General features: G+C 40.8%; 1 protein-coding gene and 1 pseudogene across 1 annotated transcript in view; one reads left to right on the top strand and one right to left on the bottom strand.

Annotated features, from left to right (window-relative positions):
* Nucleotides 1-5,285: 5,285 nt before the first annotated feature.
* Nucleotides 5,286-6,277, top strand: LOC122739359 (annotated as a pseudogene).
* Nucleotides 6,278-14,456: 8,179 nt separating this feature from the next.
* The window catches only part of STPG4 (sperm-tail PG-rich repeat containing 4), a 42,329-nt gene continuing 36,794 nt past the window's right edge, over nt 14,457-19,991 (bottom strand). The window contains exons 6-7 of the mRNA XM_043980087.1: nt 19,084-19,188; nt 14,457-14,573 (exon numbers count right to left, since the gene is read on the bottom strand). Coding sequence (XP_043836022.1) covers nt 14,457-14,573; nt 19,084-19,188 — 222 coding nt within the window. The remainder of the gene's footprint in view (nt 14,574-19,083; nt 19,189-19,991) is intronic.

Genomic DNA, 19,991 nt, shown 5'->3' with positions numbered 1-19,991 from the left:
TGGTCCAATTCTCACAGCTATACATTACTACTGAAAAGCCAAAGCTTTGACTATATGGACCTTTGTCAACAAGGTGATATCTCTGTTTTTTAGGATGCTATCCAGATTTGCCATAGCTTTCTTCCCAAGGAGCAAGTGTATTTCAATGTCATGGCTGCAGTCACCATCTGCAATGATCTTTGAACCCAATCACATAAAACCTGACACTGCTTCCATTTCTTTTCCATTTGCCAGGAAGTGATGGGACCCATTGCCAAGATCTTAGGTTTTTGGTTTGTTGCTGTTGTTGTTGTTGTTGTTATTTTGGAGGGTATGTTAAGCTTCAAGCCAGCTCTTACTCTTTCCCCCTCATCAAGAGACTTCTTAATTCTTCTTAAATTTCTGCCATCAGAGTTGGTATCATCTGCATATCTGAGATTGTTTATATTTCTCCTGGCAACCTCAATTCTGGCTTTTGAGTCATCCAGCCTGGCATTTTGCATGATGTACTCTGAATGTAAGTTAAATAAACAGAGTGACAATATACATCTTTGTCATACTTCTTCTGCAAACTTAAACCAATAAGTTGTTCCATGCTCAGTTTTAACTGTTGCTTCTTGGCCCACATACAGGTTCCTCAGGAGACAAGCAAAATAATCTGGTACTTCCACTTCTTTGGAGAGTTGCCGTATTTGGTTGTGATTCACACAAAGGCATTAGTGTAGTCAATGAAGCAGAAGTAGATGTTTTTCTGGAACTCTCTTGCTTTCTCCATAATCCAGTGAATGTTGGCAATTTGGTCTCCACTTCCTCTGCCTCTTCAAAAACCAGTCTGTTCTTCTAGTAATTCTCAGTTCACTTATTATTGACACCTAGCTTGCTGAGTCTTGAGCATAATAACTTTGCTGATGTGAAATGAGCACAATTGTTGAATAATTTGAACATTCTTTGGCTTTGTCCTTCTTTAGGATTACAGCATAAACTTATCTTTTCCAATCCAATGGCCACTGTTGAGTTTTCCAAATTTGCTGGTATATTGAGTGCAGCACTTTAACAGCATGCATCATCTTTTATAGAATTTTAAATAGCTCAGCTGGAATTCCATCACTTCCACTAACCTTATCGTCAGCAATGCTTCCTAAGGCCCACTTAACTTCATTCTCTAGGATATCTGGCTCTAGATCAGTAGCCACACTATTGTGGTTATTGGTGATATTAAGATCTTTCTTGTATAGTTCTGTGTATTCTTGCCACTTTCTTCTTAATCTCTTCTACTTCTGTTAAGTCCCTACCACTTTTGTCTTTTATCATACCCATTTTTATATTAAATGCTCCCTTGATGTCTCTAATTTTCATCATTATTCTCTGGAATTCTGCATTCCAGAATTATATCTGAATAAATATCATTCTGTCATTTTTTAGATTGTATCTTGTTAACTGTTTTTCTCATCTTTTTATTGACTATGAGGACTACTCCATTTCTTCTAAGGGATTCTTCTCTGCAATAGCATATGTAGTGATCACTTGAATTAAATTTACCCATTCCTATTTATTTAAGTTCACTGACACTCAAGATGTCTATGTTTAATCTTTCCATCTCCTATTTGACCACATCCAGCTTACCCTGGTTCATAGAACTTACATTCCAGGTTTCAATACAATATTGATCTTTACAGCATCAGACTTTCCTTTTGTCACCAGATACATTCACAGCTGAACTTCCTTTCAGCTTTGGCCCAGTTGCTTCATTCTTTCTAGAGCTACCTATAGTTGTCTTCTAGTTTTTCCCAATAGCATATTGGATACCTCCCAAGCTGAGGGGCTCATCTTCCAATGTCATCTTGTCTATCATTTTAGTACTGCCCATGAGTTTTCTTGACAAAGATACTGGAGTGGTTTGCCATTTCCTTCTCCAATGGATCACCTTTTGTCAGAAATCTCTACTATGACCTGTCCATCTTGGGTAACCCTGCATGGGTTTCATAGTTTCATTGGGCTATGTAGATCCCTCTACCATGACAAGGTAGTGATCCATGAGGGGGTAGAACAGGTTAAGTACAATATAAAGAAGGAAAATAAACAGAATAGGCATGTTTGATAAATCCAAAAATCCCAATTATTGGAGTAAGAATGCATTATTCAACAAAAAATGTTGGGAAAATTTTGGAAAAAAGGCTGGGAAAACCAGAAAGTAGTCTGGCAGAAAATAAGCATAGACCAGCATCTCATACTGTATAACAAGATAAAGGTCCAAATGAGTCTATGACTTAGATACATAGGATGACATCATAAACAAATTAGAGGAGCAATAAAGAAATTACCTGTCAGACTTATGAATAGGGGAAGAGTTCATGACCAAATAAGAGATATAGATGATCACAGAAGATAAAATAGACCATTTTGATTATATAAAATTAAAAAGATTTTATACAAATAAAACAAATGAAGCTAAAATGAGAAGAGAAGCAATTTAATTGGGAGAGGGATATCTTTGAAGCAAGTTTCTCCATTAAAATTACCATCAAATATATAAGAATCAAAACTGTTCTTTAGTTAATAAACGGTCAAAGGATCTAAGCTCACAGTTTTCTGGTGAAATCCAAGCTATCAATATCCATATGAAAAAATAAATGCTCTAAATCAGTAATAATTATATAGAATCTTTTTGGGGGGGGGTGGGGCAATGAGGGTTAAGTGACTTTCCCAGGATCACACAGCTAGTGTCAAGTGTCTGAGGTCAAACTTGCCCATTATTCTAATTTTTTTTTTTTGTGGAGCAATGAGAGTTAAGTGGCTTGCCCAGGGTCACGCAGCTACTAAATATCAAGTGTCTGAGGCTGGATTTGAACTCAGGTCCTTCTGAATCCAGGGCCAGTGCTTTATCCACTGTGCCACCTAGCTGCCGCCCAGTAATAATTATAACAATGCAAATTAAATCAGCTCTACAGTTCTACTTCATATCCCTCAGTTTGGCAAAGGTAAGAGAAAAGGAAATTTTCATTGGCTGAAAAAAATGACTGACTGATAGGTAAATGTAGATGTAGATATGACATTCTGTTCTGTCTCTGACCTCTTTAATCCAATTCAATTTAGAATACTCTTAAAGAATTCAACCCCACCCCAAGGATGTCTGCCATGGAGATTAAGCCCTACATGGGGCCAGACCAATCACTTCTCAGGAACGGAGCTTTCTTTTTCCCCAAGGCTGCACACTCTTTCCTGTAGAGTTGCCAACTAGCTCTCATTTCTCTTTCCCAGCCCTACCTCCCGGCAAACTTCTCCCCCATGATTCAGAAAGAAGCCTCTTTCTAGGTTGCTGTTGCCAAGACACAGGTTTAACATCCACCTAACACTTTGTTTTCAGATATTAAAATTCCCTGATCAAAAAGTTTTCTTCAAAAAAAAAAAAAAAAGAACTGTGGAGTATAGATGCTGATTGAACCATACTATTTCTTTTGTTTTGGGTGCTGTTGGTTTTTTTTTTCTATTTTGAGGTTTGGCATCACTGCTCTGATTCTTTCTCTTATAACAGGATTCATGCAGAAATAGGATTAATGTTATTATGTGTATATATATATATGTGTGTGTATAGATATATATCTATAGCTATATGTATATAGATATATAGATATAACCTATATCAGATTACCTGCTGTCTAGGGGAGGGGGGAGGGAGAAAAATCTGAAATTGGAAAGCTTGTATCAACAAAAGTTGAGAACTATCTTTACAGGTAACGGAAAAAATAAAATACCTTATATGTTAAAAATAAAAAGTTTTCTTCTACCTCTCTGCTACTTTTCCTCCAAGCACTCTTCTTTCTTCTCTTCTTCTTACCTATCATTCATCACCCTTTCTTCCTCCCTGCTTCTGTCTCAAAATCTCAGATCATGATTGGACCTCCCCAGTCCTGTAATTCAAGGAGATGACATCTAATACCTACGCCCCCACTGCATCCCTCCCAGTAATCTCCAGTGTCACCCATGTAGTTGTCTAAATGGTTTCAATTAACGACAAACAGAATGATTTCAGAAAGACCTGGAAAGACTTACGTAAACCGTGAAGTGAGCAGAACCAGGAGAACATTGTACACAGTAACGGCAATAGTGTTTAAGGAAGAATTGTGAATGGCATGGCTATTCTTAGGAATACGATGATCCAAGACAATCCCAAAGGACTAATGATGAAGTATACTAGCCACCTCCAAAGAAAGAATGGATATTGATTGAACACAGACTGAAGCATGCTGTTTTTCATTTTCTTTCTTTCATTTTTTTCTTTTTTTTTTTTGAGTCTTCTTGTACAAAATGACTAATATGGAAATATTTTATATAATTGCACATATATAACCTATATCTGACTGCTTTACTGTCTCAGGGAGGAGGGAGGGAGGGATAGAATTTGGAACTCAAATCTTTAAATAAAAATGGTTTTAAAAAATAAAAGAAGTGTTTTCAGTTCTCTGGGTTGCTGTCTTTTTTTTTTTTTTTTGTAGTGAGACAATTGGGGTTAAGTGACTTGCCCAGGGTCACACAGCTAGTTAAGTATTATGTGTCTGAGGCCGGATTTGAACTCAGGTACTCCTGACTTCAGGGCCGGTGCTCTATCCACTGCGCCACCTAGCTGCCCCTCTGGGTTGCTTTCTTGGAGAACCAGCCTTAGTTTAAGGGTCAGTAGGTTGAGCAGGATGGTCTTTTGTGGATTTCCTGGCCAAGAGAACTCTTGCCCAGTCCCCATTATATACTTTTTTTTTCAGGCCAACAAGGGTTAAGTGATTTAACCAGGGTCACACACCTAGTGAGTGTCAAGTGTTTGAGGCCAGATTTGAACTCAGGTCCTCCTGAATGCAGGGCTGGTGCTTTATCCACTGCGCCACCTAGCTGTCCCCTAAAATAGTTTTTTAAATAAATTTTTAGTGGTCTGTTTTGGTTTTATATCACCTAAATTTCTTGCTGTATTCCTCCACCTTGCCCTTCACATTGAGCCATTCCATCCATGTGGATTCTTTAGGACAATCTGGTGATCTCCCTAAATCAAGAGACTCTAGTAAATCCCAAGAGATTATTATTCTAACACCATCCTTGCTCTTCCTCCTCTGCTGTTCACCATGTTGGCCTCATTTGCCAGCTACTTCTCCTTCAGCACAAAGCGAGGACTTACACCAAGATTGAGACTCCAGGAGCACCTCAGAGGGATCCTGCTAGGTGAGTGGTCCTGTATTTTAGGTTCTGAGATCGTATAATAAAAATGTGTTACCATATAACTCCCATTCCCTAACCTTGAGGGTTAGAGGTAGTGGAAAGGAACTATGGCTAATCTGGTCCACAGCTGGTTACACTGCAAAGGTACTGGGCTACTCAGCACAGTAGCAGCCCTTCTTCCTCCACATCAGTCAACAACGACCCCTGACTCCCCAGCAACCATGTCAAATGAACCTGAAGTTGGCATTGATCTCACCACCACTTACTCCTATGTGGGAGTCTTCCAACATGGGAAAGTGGAGATCATTGCTAATGACCAAGGAAATAGGACCACCCCAAGCTACATGGCCTTCACCAACACAAAACATTTAATCATTGTTGCTGCGAAGAATCAAGTTGCAATGAACTCCACCAACATCTGATTGGTCAAACATTTGATGATGCAGTTATACAGTCATACATGAAGGATTGGCCTTTCACAGTGGTAAATGATGCAGACAGGTCTAACGTCCAAGGGGAGACGAAAAGTTTCTATCCAGAAGAAGTATCTTCTATGGTTTTGACTAAGATGAAAGAAACTGCTCAATCTTACTTTGAGAAGACTGACACAAATGCTGTGGTCACAGCGCCAGCCTATTTCAACAATTCCCAATGTCTGGCCACCCAAAGATGCTGGAACCATTGCTGATCTCAATGTGCTCAGAACCACCAATGAGCCAACTGCTGCTGCTATTGTTTATGGCTTGGTTGGCAAAAAGGTTGGTGCCGAGAGAAATATGTTGATCTTTGATCTTGGAGGTGGCACTTTTGATGTCTCCATTCTTACCATTGAAGATGGCATCTTTGAGGTCAAGTCCATAGCTGGGGACACCCACTTGTATGGGGAACACTTTGACAACTGCATGGTCAACCATTTCATTGCCAAGTTCAAGCAAAAGTACAAGAGGGACATCAATGAGAACAAGAGGGCTCTTTGCCATCTAGTACCACTTGCGAATGTGCAGAGTGCACCCTCTCTTCCTGTACTCAGGCCAGTATTGAGATTGACTCCCTCCATGAAGGTATCAACTTTTATATAAAGGTACTGGGATGCCTGTGAGTAGATATCAGCTTTTGCCCTCCCTGCTGTACTGTAGAGCCCTGATTCTCACAAAACTTAACAGTTTGATTCAATTCATCCAGTACTGAGCATCCCCTATGAGCAAGGCACAGGGCTAAGTGCTATGGAGGATTAAGAAAGGAGATAAGCATTTATACAGCACCTACTATGTGCCAGGCAATGTGCTGAGAACATTACAAACATTAATCCATATGATCCTCACAACAACCCTGGGAGGCAGAGGGCATTGTTATCCCCATTTCATAGCTAACGAAACTGAGGCAGACATCGATTTTGCCCAGTAATCAGATACTTGTCTGATGCCGATTTTGAACTCATGTTTTCCAGACTCCAGGCCCGAAGCTCTATCTACTGCACCACCTTGCTGCCTTCTCTCCCTCACAGAGCTTACAGTCTGGTGTAATCTAATAGCAAAGTGAGGAGGGTTAAGGTGGTAAGGGCTCCAGTGCAAAAGGGGGCATAATTATATAAACAACTTAGTGTAATGAAAAGGATACTGGGCTTGGAGTACGAAGACCTATGTTCCACTCCCCGTGAGAAAAATGACTATTTCTCTTTTATGTTAATAATCAATTATTGAATTTGGACCAGGCTTTTTCAGAAACATGTAGATTGTTCAGTCTCTGAAGGACATTGTTGATGAATAAGATTGCCCAGTCCCCCAGCCCCTCATTAGAACTGGTCTACCTCTTATTATAATATTCATTCTTCTCATTAATTGTCAACCAATCAGCATTGATTGCCACCTTCGGGAGCACCCACTCTTCCAAGGGCATATAATCCTTGAGTGGATTCCATGAGGGCTCTTTGACATTCAAGAGTGCCACTGCCCCCCTTTTATTGACTACCTGCTAACATCATTAATAAAATGATTACTTATTCAGAAATGATGTCTCTCAAACTTTTTATAAGTCACACACAGCTTCTACCCTTGTAAATGATTCCTGGACTACCTACCTCACAGTAAAAATACTACACACACATATGTACATACATATATACATATACATACACACATATATACTTATATACATATGCATATCAAGATAGAGAGAGAGATAAGATGCATAGGACCAGACTTGTGATTTTACTGGTAAATAAAGAACTATTGGTACTCCAGTTGGCAAGGTGAATCTGACCGTGCTCTATCACATGTAGTCTTGGAGGATGGCCCAGAGGCATTCAGAGGTTGTGACATGTCAAGTGCCAGAAAGCTGGTATGTGTCATAGGGGGCACTATAATTCAGGCCTTCCTGAATTCCAGGTGGATTCTCTATTCACTACTCATTAGACTGTGAGTTCCGTGAGGGCTGAGCCTCTCTTTTGCCTCTTTCGGTATCTCCTTTGTGCTTAGGACAATGTCTGTTTAATGCATGTTTATTGACTGACCACTTCAAGCTGCCTTTCAAATTATTTTATAATTGAGATCATAGCCGACTTACTCTCTGAATGACTTGGACAGTTGTGGAACCACTAAAGTCCTCTCTAGTATCCCACTGTACCCGGTCTAGGTTCTGGTTAAACTCTGAAGACATACCATCTCTACATGGTAAATGGTACAAGTCCTGCCATGTCTGTGTAGTTTTCTCTGTCTTGTCTTTTCTGCTACTCAGTAAACTATTCATTAGTCCAGCTAAGGGAAAAATCGTAAAAACTATGTTCCAAGGTGGGCAGCAGCTTTCCCCACCTTCTGCCTGGAGCCTCCTAAATGCCCCCTAGCTACCTGTTGCTTGGCTTCCCACAGCTCCCCTCCTTCTCCCACCAGCTCTTGCCCCTTTTCTCCTCCTTCCCCATCAATACTCTCCCTGTCCTATGCCCTATTCCATGCTAGGAGCTTATGGGAGGGTCTTGCCCGCCCTTATAAATCAATCTCTCAAATTCTCTGGTTTTGAGAGCCCTTCATAACCTGGCTTTTCCAGTCTTCTTCAACTTCAATCCCCTCCTGGTATCCAGTGATATGGGCCCTCCTAGCTGTTCCTCAAATGAGGCGCTCCATCTCCTGAGTCCAGGCATTTTTACTGGCTGTCTGCCATGCCTGGAATGCTCTCCTGAAGACCTGAGTTCAAACTCAGCCTCAGATCCTCACCAGCTGTGTAACCTTAGGCAAGTCCCTTAATTTGTTTACCTCAGTTTCACCCACCACAAAATGGGGATGATAATAGCACCTCCCTCAGGGAGTTGTGAGGATCAAATGAGATATTTTTTAAGGCTCTTTGGACTGTGCCTGATACATAATAGACGCTATATAAATGTGTATTCCCCACCCACCTCACTCCCACTTTCTACTTCCTGGCTTCTTCCACTGCCTTCCACTCTCAGCTAAAAATCTCACCTTCTGTAAGATCCTCATCCCTGTTGACATTAGTGCCCTCTCTCTGAGTTTACTTATCTCCATGTACCACACACACACACACACACACACACACACACAAATGTACCATATATACATATATGTACCATATATATCTATATATAATAGTTCTTACATAGCTGCTGCCTGTTGTCTCCCTCATTAGAAGAAAAGCTCTTTGGGGGGCAGCTAGGTGGCCTGGTGGATAAAGCACCAGCCCTGGATTCAGGAGGATCTGAGTTCAAATCTGTCCTCAGATGCTTGACACTTACTAGCTGTGTGACCCTGGGCAAGTCACTTAATCCCCATTGCCTCACCAAAAAACCAAACCAAAACAAAACAAAAAACAAAACTCTTTGGAGGCTGGGATGGTTTCTGACTTTCCTTGTATCTCCACCAATTACCACAGTGCCTGACACAGAGATGGCATTTATTAAGTATTGATTGAATGACTGACTGATCTCCTTGTTTCCCTTTCCACTCTGTGGTTCTTGTACATATTCCCTCCCACTCCCAGAACTTAGGACAGGGCTAGGCACACAACACTAGGAGCTTCCTTGCTGATTAATTTCTTGGCTCTGGTTGTGTGTGCCATGATCTGTGATTGGTGACAAGTGCTCAGGGGCAGCTCCACAGACTTTGACCCCTGGACCTTTCAAAGTGATACTAAAGAAAGTTAGCCTGGCACCAAACAGCATTGTTTTAGATATGAGTCACCTGAAGTGGGTTACAAAGAGTGATCTAGATAGTGTATCACTTAGATAGCCTGCTGCCCTTGGCCTGAAAAAATTCCGTATGAAGTTCTGAGGCCCATCTGCATTCCCCCAGAATATGATTTTGTATAAATTTGGCACTTCCTTAGTTCTTTCTAATAAGTTCCTTAAAGGTAGGGCACATTTAAAATGTTTTTTGTCTTAGCATTCCCAGCAAGTCTAGTGCTTGGCATATATCAGGTACTTAAGAAATGCTGAATGGGGGGCAGCTAGGTGGCGCAGTGGATAGAGCACCGGCCCTGGAGTCAGGAGGACCTGGGTTCAAATCCGGCCTCAGACACTTAACACTTACTAGCTGTGTGACCCTGGGCAAGTCACTTAACCCCAATTGCCTCACTAAAAAAAAAAAATGCTGAATGAATGGAAGGATGGATGGATGGATGGATGGATGAATATGGATGATTAGATGATTCCCCTGTAGATTGTAATGTTAGAAATGTTTCTCAGAAGGGTCTTGCATTGAGAGGGTGATGGAGAAAGGGGAAGGAAAGACTCCCTGCCCCCCCAACCAGAACCACAGAATGCTATCACTGGACAGGACCATAGACATTATATTTTTTAATCATAAAAGTATTTTATTATTTTCCAGTTACATATAAAGATAGTTTTCAACATTTGTTTTCAAAATATTTTTAGTTCCAAATTTTTCTGTGTCCCCCCCCTCCCCAAGATAGCAAACAATCTGATATAGGTTATATATGTACAATCACATTAAACATATTTCTGCATTAGTCATATTGTGAAAGAAGACTCAGAACACAAGGGGAAAACCTCAAATAAAGGGGAAAAAATAGCCAAAAAGTAGAAACAGTATGGTTCAATCTGCATTCAGAATCCACAGTTCTTTTTTCTGGAGAAACATTTTATATCATGAGTTCTTTGGAACTATCTTGGATCATTGTATTGCTGAGAAGAGTCAAGTCTATCACAGTTGATCACACAATGTTGTTGATACTGTGTACAATGTTCTCCTGGTTCTGCTCACTTCACTTAGCATCAGTCCACTTAAACCTTTCCAGTTTTTTCTGAAATCTGTCTACTCATCATTTCTTACAGCACAATAGTATCCCACTACATTCACATACCACAACTTGCTCAGTCATTCTTCAATTGATGGGCATTCCCTTGATTTCCAATTCTTTACTACCACAAAGAGAGCTGTACATGTGGCATGGATATTATCTTTGAGAAGTTGTTAGCGTTAACCATGGATCCATTTGCTGATGTAATGAAGCCTATGGACCTCTTCTCAGAATGATGCTTTTAAGTGCACTAAATCAAATACATAAAATTACAAGGAAAAACAATCACATTAAATGCAGTTGTCAAAATATTATTTAAAATGGAAAAAAGAAAAAAGTTTATAGGCCCCACGGTAAGAAACTCAGATTCTAGTGCAGTCCTCTCATTTTTCATGCAAGAAGACACATGCCCAGAGAGTTCTGGCGAATTGCATAAGAGGTTAGTTTTAGAGACAGAACCTGGGTCTTTTGGTCCTGGCCCAGTGTTCTTTGTACCTTATCCCACCATGTTACCTCTGATGTGGTCCCTGTGATGGTAGAGCTAACAGTCTAGTTAGAGAGAGAAGGCTGCCATCATTCTTGATGTTCCTATAACCCAGCAGGGTCATTGGGGGTGAATGGTAATAGAAGGGGGTGGTCTATGGGGGTAGTAAGGCCTATGGAAAGCAGACAAAATGATGTCAGAAAGTTGGAAAAGAGATCCGAAACTAGAAGCGAAAAGCTTATTGGGGATGGGGTTGGTGGGGAGTGGGAGGGCAATAACCTTAACCTAGATTTCACTACCTCCAATAAAGAGACCTCTCTCCCTTTCCTCCAAAACACCATTCTCCTCGTTGATTCTGCTCCAAAGCAAAGCTGATCCAAAATCCAACTTCTCCTGAAAATAATGAGCTTAGACACTTGGAAGAATGGGAGAGGCCTTTGGCCTTGCCTGCAAGGGGAAGAGCACTTTGCTTCAACTCACAAAACCTTCTCTTCCCCCATCCCTTTTAGTCCTTTCTTCCTCTCCTTCCTCTCCCAACTCTCTAAGACTAAAGATGGCAGAGCAGTTATTAATCTCCACCCCTAGAAGGAATTTCCCATGTTGGAGTTCCATTCACCAATAAAATCATAGGTCTTGTCTACTTTCCCTCACCCCCTGCCAAAACAGTACCTAAAGAAAAGTACCATTGAAGGCCAGGCCAGAATTCAGGAGCTTTGCAGAATTGGGTAAGGAGGGATAAATATCCCATGGCTGGCCCTCTCCCCCTCCCCCAGAGCAATCACTTGTTCCACACTGCCAAGAGGGGGAGGGGGCAGGGTGGAGCTCTCCACAGATCCACCCCTGTGGTTGCTATCTTCTCTCTTGAAAATCTTTCATAGGCAAAGTGGCCATAAGCCGTCCCAAGTTCTGTTTTCCGCCTGAGCCCAGGAAGAGAAAATCTCTATAGTGTTCAACTACTCTGTGGCTTTCATATATTTTACTTTCCAGACTCCATTTCTGGGTTTCCACTTCTCAGTCCAAGATAAACATTCCCAGAATACCTGCCCCTTCGATCCCCTCCCCACCCTTCAGGGACACAAATACCTCACTGTCTGTCCTCCCCTTTCCTGTGACACCTGACACAACCAGAGACTCTTGCTGTCTAATGGATGTTCCCTCCATCAGGATTTTCCAATAGTCCTCCACCCAAACCTGCTTTCTACTTTATTGATTACTTAGGGAACTTTGACAGGTCATGGCTACTTTGTCTAGAAAGAGCTTAAAATCTCCAGGTCTTGGGACAGCTAGGTGGCACAGTGGATAAAACATGGGCCTTGGATTCAGGAGGACCTGAGTTCAAATGTGGCTTCAGACACTTGACTCTTACCAGCTGTGTGACCCTGGAAAAGTCACTTAACCCTCATTACCCTGCCAAAAAAAAAAAAAAGTTACTGGCTATACCCATCTTTGATGCAAGGTGGAACAACAAATATTTTTTCCTGACCACTCAAAATGATTGTTTTAGGTTACTAATAGACACATTAAAGTCTTTTGGTGGAGGGGGATTTTAATATATTCAGGTAAAAGACTGTGACTCTTTTCCTTCCACTCTCCTACCACTGTCCCTAACCCATAACATTTGTCCCACAAGGACTTTATAATCCTAGAACAGAGAGTAGAATACTTTTTTCTTTTTTTATTTAAACCAAACTTGGGCATTTTTTTACATACGCTATAAAAGGTTTCTCTTTAAAACAGCCATCAAGGTTTATGAAGTATTTTCTACTGAACTCATTAGGAACAAGATAAGTAGATAATGGCTGTCTTAAATAATAACAATAATAATTAAAATAACAATGATAACTAGCATTCATATAGCACCTACTATGAGCTCGGCACAGGGCTAAATGCTTTACAAATATTATCTTATTTGATCTGTACAACACCCATGGTTGGTAGGTTCTGTTATTATGATTTCCATTTTACAGTTGAGGAAACTGAGGCAAACAGAGGTTAAGTGACTTGTCTAAAGTCACACAGCTAGTAAGCATCTTAGGCTGGATTTGAACCTAGTTCTTCTTGACTCTAGGCTGGCAAAGGATTTGAATGGCATTTAAATTTGAGGTCTTCTGGGGGTAAGACCAGCAATATTGATATTCCTTCCCCTAGCATTCAGGGTGTCCTGTAATTGAGTCTTACCTTGCCAATACAATCTTATTTCTTAGTATTTCCCAAGAAGAGCCCTTCGATCCTGCCAGGCCAGTTTCCTCACCCTTGCAAACAACATGTTTGTTCCTAATTTGTACCTTGACTCATTGTCTTCTTCTACCTGGAATGCTCTTCCTGACCACCCCTATCTAAAAGGTACCTCTGCTTAATGCTCTGCTCTAGTCTTTGCCAAGAAAACCCCCAAATGGAGGTTCAGACATGACTGAAAAATGACTGAACAGCAACTAGTCTTACCTTGTTCATGAAATCCCCGATCCTCTCCCCCTTCCTCTCCCCAAGACCACTTCAAGTCAGGTTGATCACTGCCCTATTTCCTACCAGTACTACTCATTTAGCACTAAGTCACACACTGCTTTCCATTTTGTGTGGGGGGGGGAGGGGTGGCAATGAGGATTAAGTGACTTGCCCAGGGTCACACAGCTAGTTAAGTGTCAAGTATCTGAGGTCACATTTGAACTCAGGTCCTCCTGAATTCAGGGCCAATGCTTTATCCACTACGCCACCTAGCCGCTCCTGCTTTCTATTTTTCCTTTTTAGAGTAATAAACATTTCTATTTATAGTTTTTGGTTCTAATTTTTATCCCTCCTTCCCTCCCTCCCCTTTCTCCTCCCTGAGGCAGTAAGCAGTCAGATATGGGTTATACATGTACAATTATATAAAACATTACAATGTCAGTAATTTTGTATAAGAAAACTCGAATAAAAGAAAAAAATGAAAGAAAGTGAAAAATAGCATGTTTCAGTCTGTGTTCCATCAATATCAGTTCTTTCTTTGGATGTGGATAGTATGCTTCATCATTAGTCTTTTGGGATTGTTTTGGATCATTGTATTGTTGAGAATAGTTACTGCTTTCTGTTAGTATTGCAAATCAAATGAAATAGAAGGAAGTAAATAACATTTTGCAAACTTTAAAGGGCCATAAATGTGACCTATTATCACTTTCTGGCTGTTTCTGGAGTGTATATCTGGATATCCTAACCTCTCACTCCATTCAGGTTAGGTTAATTTTATCTTAAATGGTATTTGGGGGGCAGCTAGGTGGCTCAGTGGATAAAGCACCAGCCTTGGAGTCAGGAGGACCTGAGTTCAAATACGGCCTCAGACACTTGACACTTACTAGCTGAGTGACCTTGGGCAAGTCACTTAACCCCCACTGCCTCACCAAAAAATAAATAAATAAATAAAAATAATGATGATGATGATGGTAGTTTTCCCCTATCTAACACCAATACTGAGCCCAGAAGAATTCACAAGACCATTCTTTTTCATATGAGGCTTTACTCAAATTCAACAAGCTGTCAGAGACCAAAACCACTTTACTCAAAAACCGATTGTATTGTTGAACAAAAGGCTGTGTTCCCGGCCCATCTTGGCAACACTCCGTGGCTGTTTGGGCATCTGTCCAGTACTGGTGTATGCTCCTGGGCCTGGCGTTTTCTGAAAAAATATAAAAGGCACCGCTGATTGTCTATACAACTACAATGAAAGCTAACCTACCTTGAAGTGACATGGCAGCAGCCGAGTTATAAACTTTTTTTTTTTGTAATTTTTTTCTTTTGCTTTGAATAGAATTTTAAAGTCTACACTTAAGCTCATCTTCAATAACCCCTACTCCCATGAGAAAATGTGTCAACAAATGCCCCGGAACAACAAAGCATAGCTTAACGACTATTACTGACCCCTAATCGAGTAATTGTATTATTGTTTGGGAACAGAGCCTTATGTTCTGTGATCACCCTTCCATCATTAAGTTATCTCACACTTCCCCAGCCTCGTTTGGGGCATCTGCTTGTAGAGATGCCGTGGGAGAGGCTTAATGACTTACCTATGGCTACTGGGGACCAGTTGTGATGCTGGAACAACCTAGAGCTCAGACCATGCTTTCTCCTAAACTACATACATCCTACAATACGTTCTCTGAGCTCCTACTCTACACAATGCTCGGCTATTGGACAAAATTGCTGTCATTACAACATACTGTGACTTTGGCTCATGCTGTTTCTCCCAGATGGCATTCCCTCTCCTGGCTCTTCTTTCCCATTCTCTTCCTTTTATGGGATCCCTACTCACTTCTGTGAGCTTTTCCTTGACCCATTACAGTCCAAAGTGATCTTTTCCTCTCCAGTAGTACTTATTGTCTAGTCAGCTCTTTTGGAACTGTTATAAACCTCAACTAACAGTTCATTTCTGTTTCATGTCACCCCCCCACACACACACAACTTGATTGGCAGGAACACAGTGCTTTTCTTGTGTCCCTCTCAGAAGCCCCACAGGGCTAAGCACACAATAGGTGCTTTACAGAATCATAAAAGCTAGAGTTCAAAACCATCCAGAGATCATCTAGTTCTCAATGGCTGATCTGAGAAAGGAGGAGGGTGCTATATATCAGCCTCTTCCATCTGAAGAGAGTATTAGAAAAGGGCTGCAGGAACAGCTCAATGTTGCTACCTAAAAGAAATTAGCCTCAGGGAATCAAAACTGTCTTTCATCAATTAAAAAACTTGCATTTGTAAATGCCATTGCCACTAGAGTTCTTTCATGTTTTCCTCTAGGCTCTGACACTTAATGACCTTCCATTTATACTGTATAGATCACATATGGGTAATGTTTTAGTGTTTTCTCCCCCATTAGAATCTGAGCTCTTTGAGGACTGTCTTTATGTGTCTGTCTCTCAGCATATATTTATATCTATATATGTATATTTTATATATATGTGTGTGTGTATATAGATAAATATCGATTTAGATTGTCTATATCCATCTATCTATTTATTCATCTATCCATCTATCCATCCATCCATCTACTCATCTACTTTCCCAGCCAGCCAGCCATAATACATACATACATACATCTATCCATCTATCTATTCCTAGTGCTTAGCATGGTACCTGGCACATGGCTTCTAATAAATGCTTCTCGACTGACTGACATTCGTCTGACTATTTTAGCTTCTAACCTCTTGGCTTCTGACCTTAGGCTTCTAGCCCTATCTTTATCTCTCTTTGGTTCTTTCATGGTAAGATAATTCCCCATGTTGTAGGGATCCCCTTCTGTTCAAACCTCTACATTCCTGTTCTAATTTTCACTCCTTGCATGGCTAGGAGCCCCAAGTCCAGGCTGGCAAGTCTCCCTTCACTATCCCATCATTTTGTTTCACTTTACTTAAGTGGTTGCGTCCAAATAATACCAGTCATAAAACTGGTTGCTAATTACTGTGCTCAAAGTTTTGAGCTGGCTGCAACATGCAAGTTATTTAAGTCACTTGGTGCACAAGACACCTGGATATGAGGGTCCAGCTCTCCATGTGTCAGTGGCTTTCCTGATGTGTTTCATCTCCTCTGCCCCTGCAGCCCCCACCAACACCTAGAGGATCACTGCTAATATTTTGTTATTCAAATATTAAGGACAATTGGCCCAAATGATTATGGGACTTTTTTATCACTGAGCAACAAAAATTTTGACAGTTGCATTATTGTAGGGTATTAGAATCAGTAGGCTGTTATTTATAGTCTAACTCCTTTATATTTATATACAAATAACTACATAAAAAAGAGCCAGCCAGAGCAGAAAGCAAGACTGCTCAAAAAGAAAAAGAGGAAAGAGAACAAGCATTTATCAAGCACCTGTTGTATACCAGGTACAGTGTTAAGCACTTAACAAATATTATTTCATTTTGATCCTCAGGTGCTATTATTATCTTCATTTTATAGATGAGGAAACTGAAGCAGACTGAGGTTAAATGACTTTCCTGTAGTAACACAACTAGTAAGAGTCTGAGGCCACATTTGAACTCAGGTCTTCCTGACTAGATAGGTAGCAGAGTGAATAGAATGCTGATGGGCCTGGAGTCAGGAAGACTCATCTATCTGAGCTAAAATCTGGCCTCAGACACGTATTAGCTGTATGGCCCTGGGCAAGTCACAACCCTGGTGGCCTCAGTTCTTCATCTATAAAATGATCTGGAGAAGGAAATGATAAATCACTCTAATATCTCTGTCTCAGTGAGTCAGATGTGACTGAAAAATGCCTGAACAACTTTCTGTCTCCAGGCACAGTGCTTGATCTGCAGTATCACTTTGCTTCCCTCAAAAGAAAGACTGAAGCTCAATTGAGAGCATATGAAATATGCAAGGCTGTATCTTATTATGGAAAAAAACAATGTGGGTGGTCAATCCCTAGATCAACCCTACCTGCAAGGTAGGATCCACTTCCCCCCGCAAAAGTGTGAGCCTCAAGTGTTCTGATATATGTGTGTATATGTATAACATTTGTAAATTGTTTAAAGGCACAATGCCAGTCACATAGTAGGTGCTTAAATAAATGCTTGTTCTCTCCTCCCCTTGTCCCTCCCCTCCCCCTTATTCTCTTGGGAATGGACCACAAGCAGACCCTTAGTAGGACACTGAATAGCAGTTGGAAATGGGAAGTTATAGATTTGAACAGGCAGAGGGTAGGAGAAAAACTAATCATAGCCTATTATTTTTCTCCTAAAACAACAAGTGTTTTAATATAGTTAACGTGGGTGTGGAGAAAGAAAAGAATTCAGGTCAGGGAGTCCTAAATCCTAGAAGTAGCTCTGCCATAATCTCTGGGTCTTTGGATTTAACTCTTGAAAGAGTTTTGTACCAAAATGGTCTGAAGCACTAAGGTCCCTCCCCAGGCAGAGTCAGTGTTTGAAATGTGTAAGAAAAATCTATTTTCAAATCCATAAAATGGGATCATAGATTTGAAAGCATTTTGAAAGTTTAAAGAGCTGTCACATAGATCAACTAATCAATTGTAAGGTAATAAATGTTTGTGGAACTAGATCCCCCAATGATAGGAAATGTGAAACACTACCTTTTTTGTTTTGGAGGCAATTGGAGTAATTGACTTGCCCAGAGTCACATAGCTAGTAAGTGTCTGGGGCTGGATTTGAACTCAGGTCCTCCTAACTCCAGGGTCAGCACTCTAGCCACTGTGCCACCTGGCTGCCCCCAAACATTACCTTTTGACCACTCTGGCCGGGAATAATTTGGGGAAATGGAAATACAGCATGTGTGGATTCAGAGCCATTCCTAATTCTGTTAGGTTGGCATTCCTAACTCCAATGCCAAACTTGCTTTCTCTCTGTTCCTTTTATCTCAACCTTTGCACTGACTGACCCTTATCCCTCCTCACCTCTGTCTCCTAGTCTCCCTTTTCCTTTTTTTTTTTTTTCTTTTCAGGGCAATGAGGGTTAAATGACTTGCACACAGCTAGTAAGTTTCAAGTGTGTGACCCTGGATTTGAACTCAAGTCCTCCTGAATCAAGGGCTGGTGCTCTATCCACTGCGCCACCTAGCTGCCCCCTCCTTTTCCTTTTAAGATGTATCTCAGATACTGTCTTCTTCATGAAGCCTTTTTGATTTCCCTCCATATGCTAATGCCCCCCCCAAACTGCCTTGTATTTACTAACTTTGTATATATTTGTATTTATTAATTTTATATTTATGCTGTGCATACTTTTATATGAACGTCTTGTTTCCCACGTTAGAATGTAAGCTCATTGAAAGTAGAAAACATTTCATTCTTTGTACTTTTACCCCCAGCACCTGTCATGGTGCCTGCCACATAATAGGGATGTAAAAAATACTTCCTGGTTAATTTGAATGATTGTTTGATTAGAAGTCATCTGGTCCCACATCTTCATCCAACCCCTTAGGGGCACAGTTAATTGCTATTTTTTTTTTTTGTGGGGCAATGAGGGTCAAGTGACTTGCCCAGGGTCACACAGCTAGTGACAAGTGTCTAAGGTCGGATTTGAACTCAGATCCTTCTGAATCCAGGGCCAGCGCTTTATCCACTGCGCCACCTAGCTGCCCCAATTGCTATTTTTTGAACCTCTCACATGACATTAGTCTCTAAAGCTGCCCCTTTGGGAGAGGCCTGCCTTTACTAACTGGTCTCTATTTGCTAGAATACTCACTGAACGATTGGGCAGGAATCTAGGCACTTTTGACTGGAAACAGGATGTAATAGGGGTTGACTTTGATCCCTTCACATCGTAATACGCTGGTCCCGGCCCTTCTTTCTAAATGAAAAATGAGTTTTTCACTATTGTGACTATTGAGAATTTTTCAATCTTCTTGCTAGATAATTAGGTTATATATAATACATTCAATTAAAGTAGACATATCTCTTTCTAAAATGTTTTGTTGATACTTGTTACAAATTTATCTTTTCTATTATGGCACACTATCACAACTCAAGACAGAATCTTGAGAATTAAAGAAGAAAATGTTTGTCATGTCACTGATTGGGAGTTGGCTTAGCTTTGAGCATGCATATCTGGACACTTGAGATGAGAAAGCTGGGTCATGTGTACATACCACCACTGGGTGTATGCAACTAACACACAAGCCAACTGCAAATCTCTATCCTCAGATAATCATGTACACCCAACCACAGAACAGTGAACATCACTCTCATAAGCTCCCTCGGAAGTTCAAGGGATTATACACTGAGAACTGGAAGAGACCTTAAGGGCCATTAAGGCCAATGTCTCCCCTTGCCCCCAATTTTATTCTTTCTTTCTTTCTTTCTTTCTTTCTTTCTTTCTTTCTTTTGGGGGCAATGAGAGTTAAGTGACTTGCCCAAGGTCACACAGCTAGTGTCAAGTGTCTGAGGTTGTATTTGAACTCAGGTCCTCCTGAATGCAGGACTGGTGCTTTATCCACTGCACCACCTAGCTGCCCCACCCCCAGTTTTATAAATGAGGAAACTGGGGCCTAGAGAAACTAAGTGACTTGCATAGAGTTACATAGCTAGGTAGCTCCTCTTAAATTTTGTTTTCTAAGCAAACCAACTACTGGGGAGCAGATAAGCCTCCTTTTA

The sequence above is a fragment of the Dromiciops gliroides genome, chromosome 2, assembly GCF_019393635.1.
Source record: "Dromiciops gliroides isolate mDroGli1 chromosome 2, mDroGli1.pri, whole genome shotgun sequence".
NCBI lineage: Eukaryota > Metazoa > Chordata > Mammalia > Microbiotheria > Microbiotheriidae > Dromiciops > Dromiciops gliroides.
The sequence above is the reverse complement of the archived record's forward strand: the minus strand, read 5'-3'. Positions and strand labels throughout refer to the sequence as shown.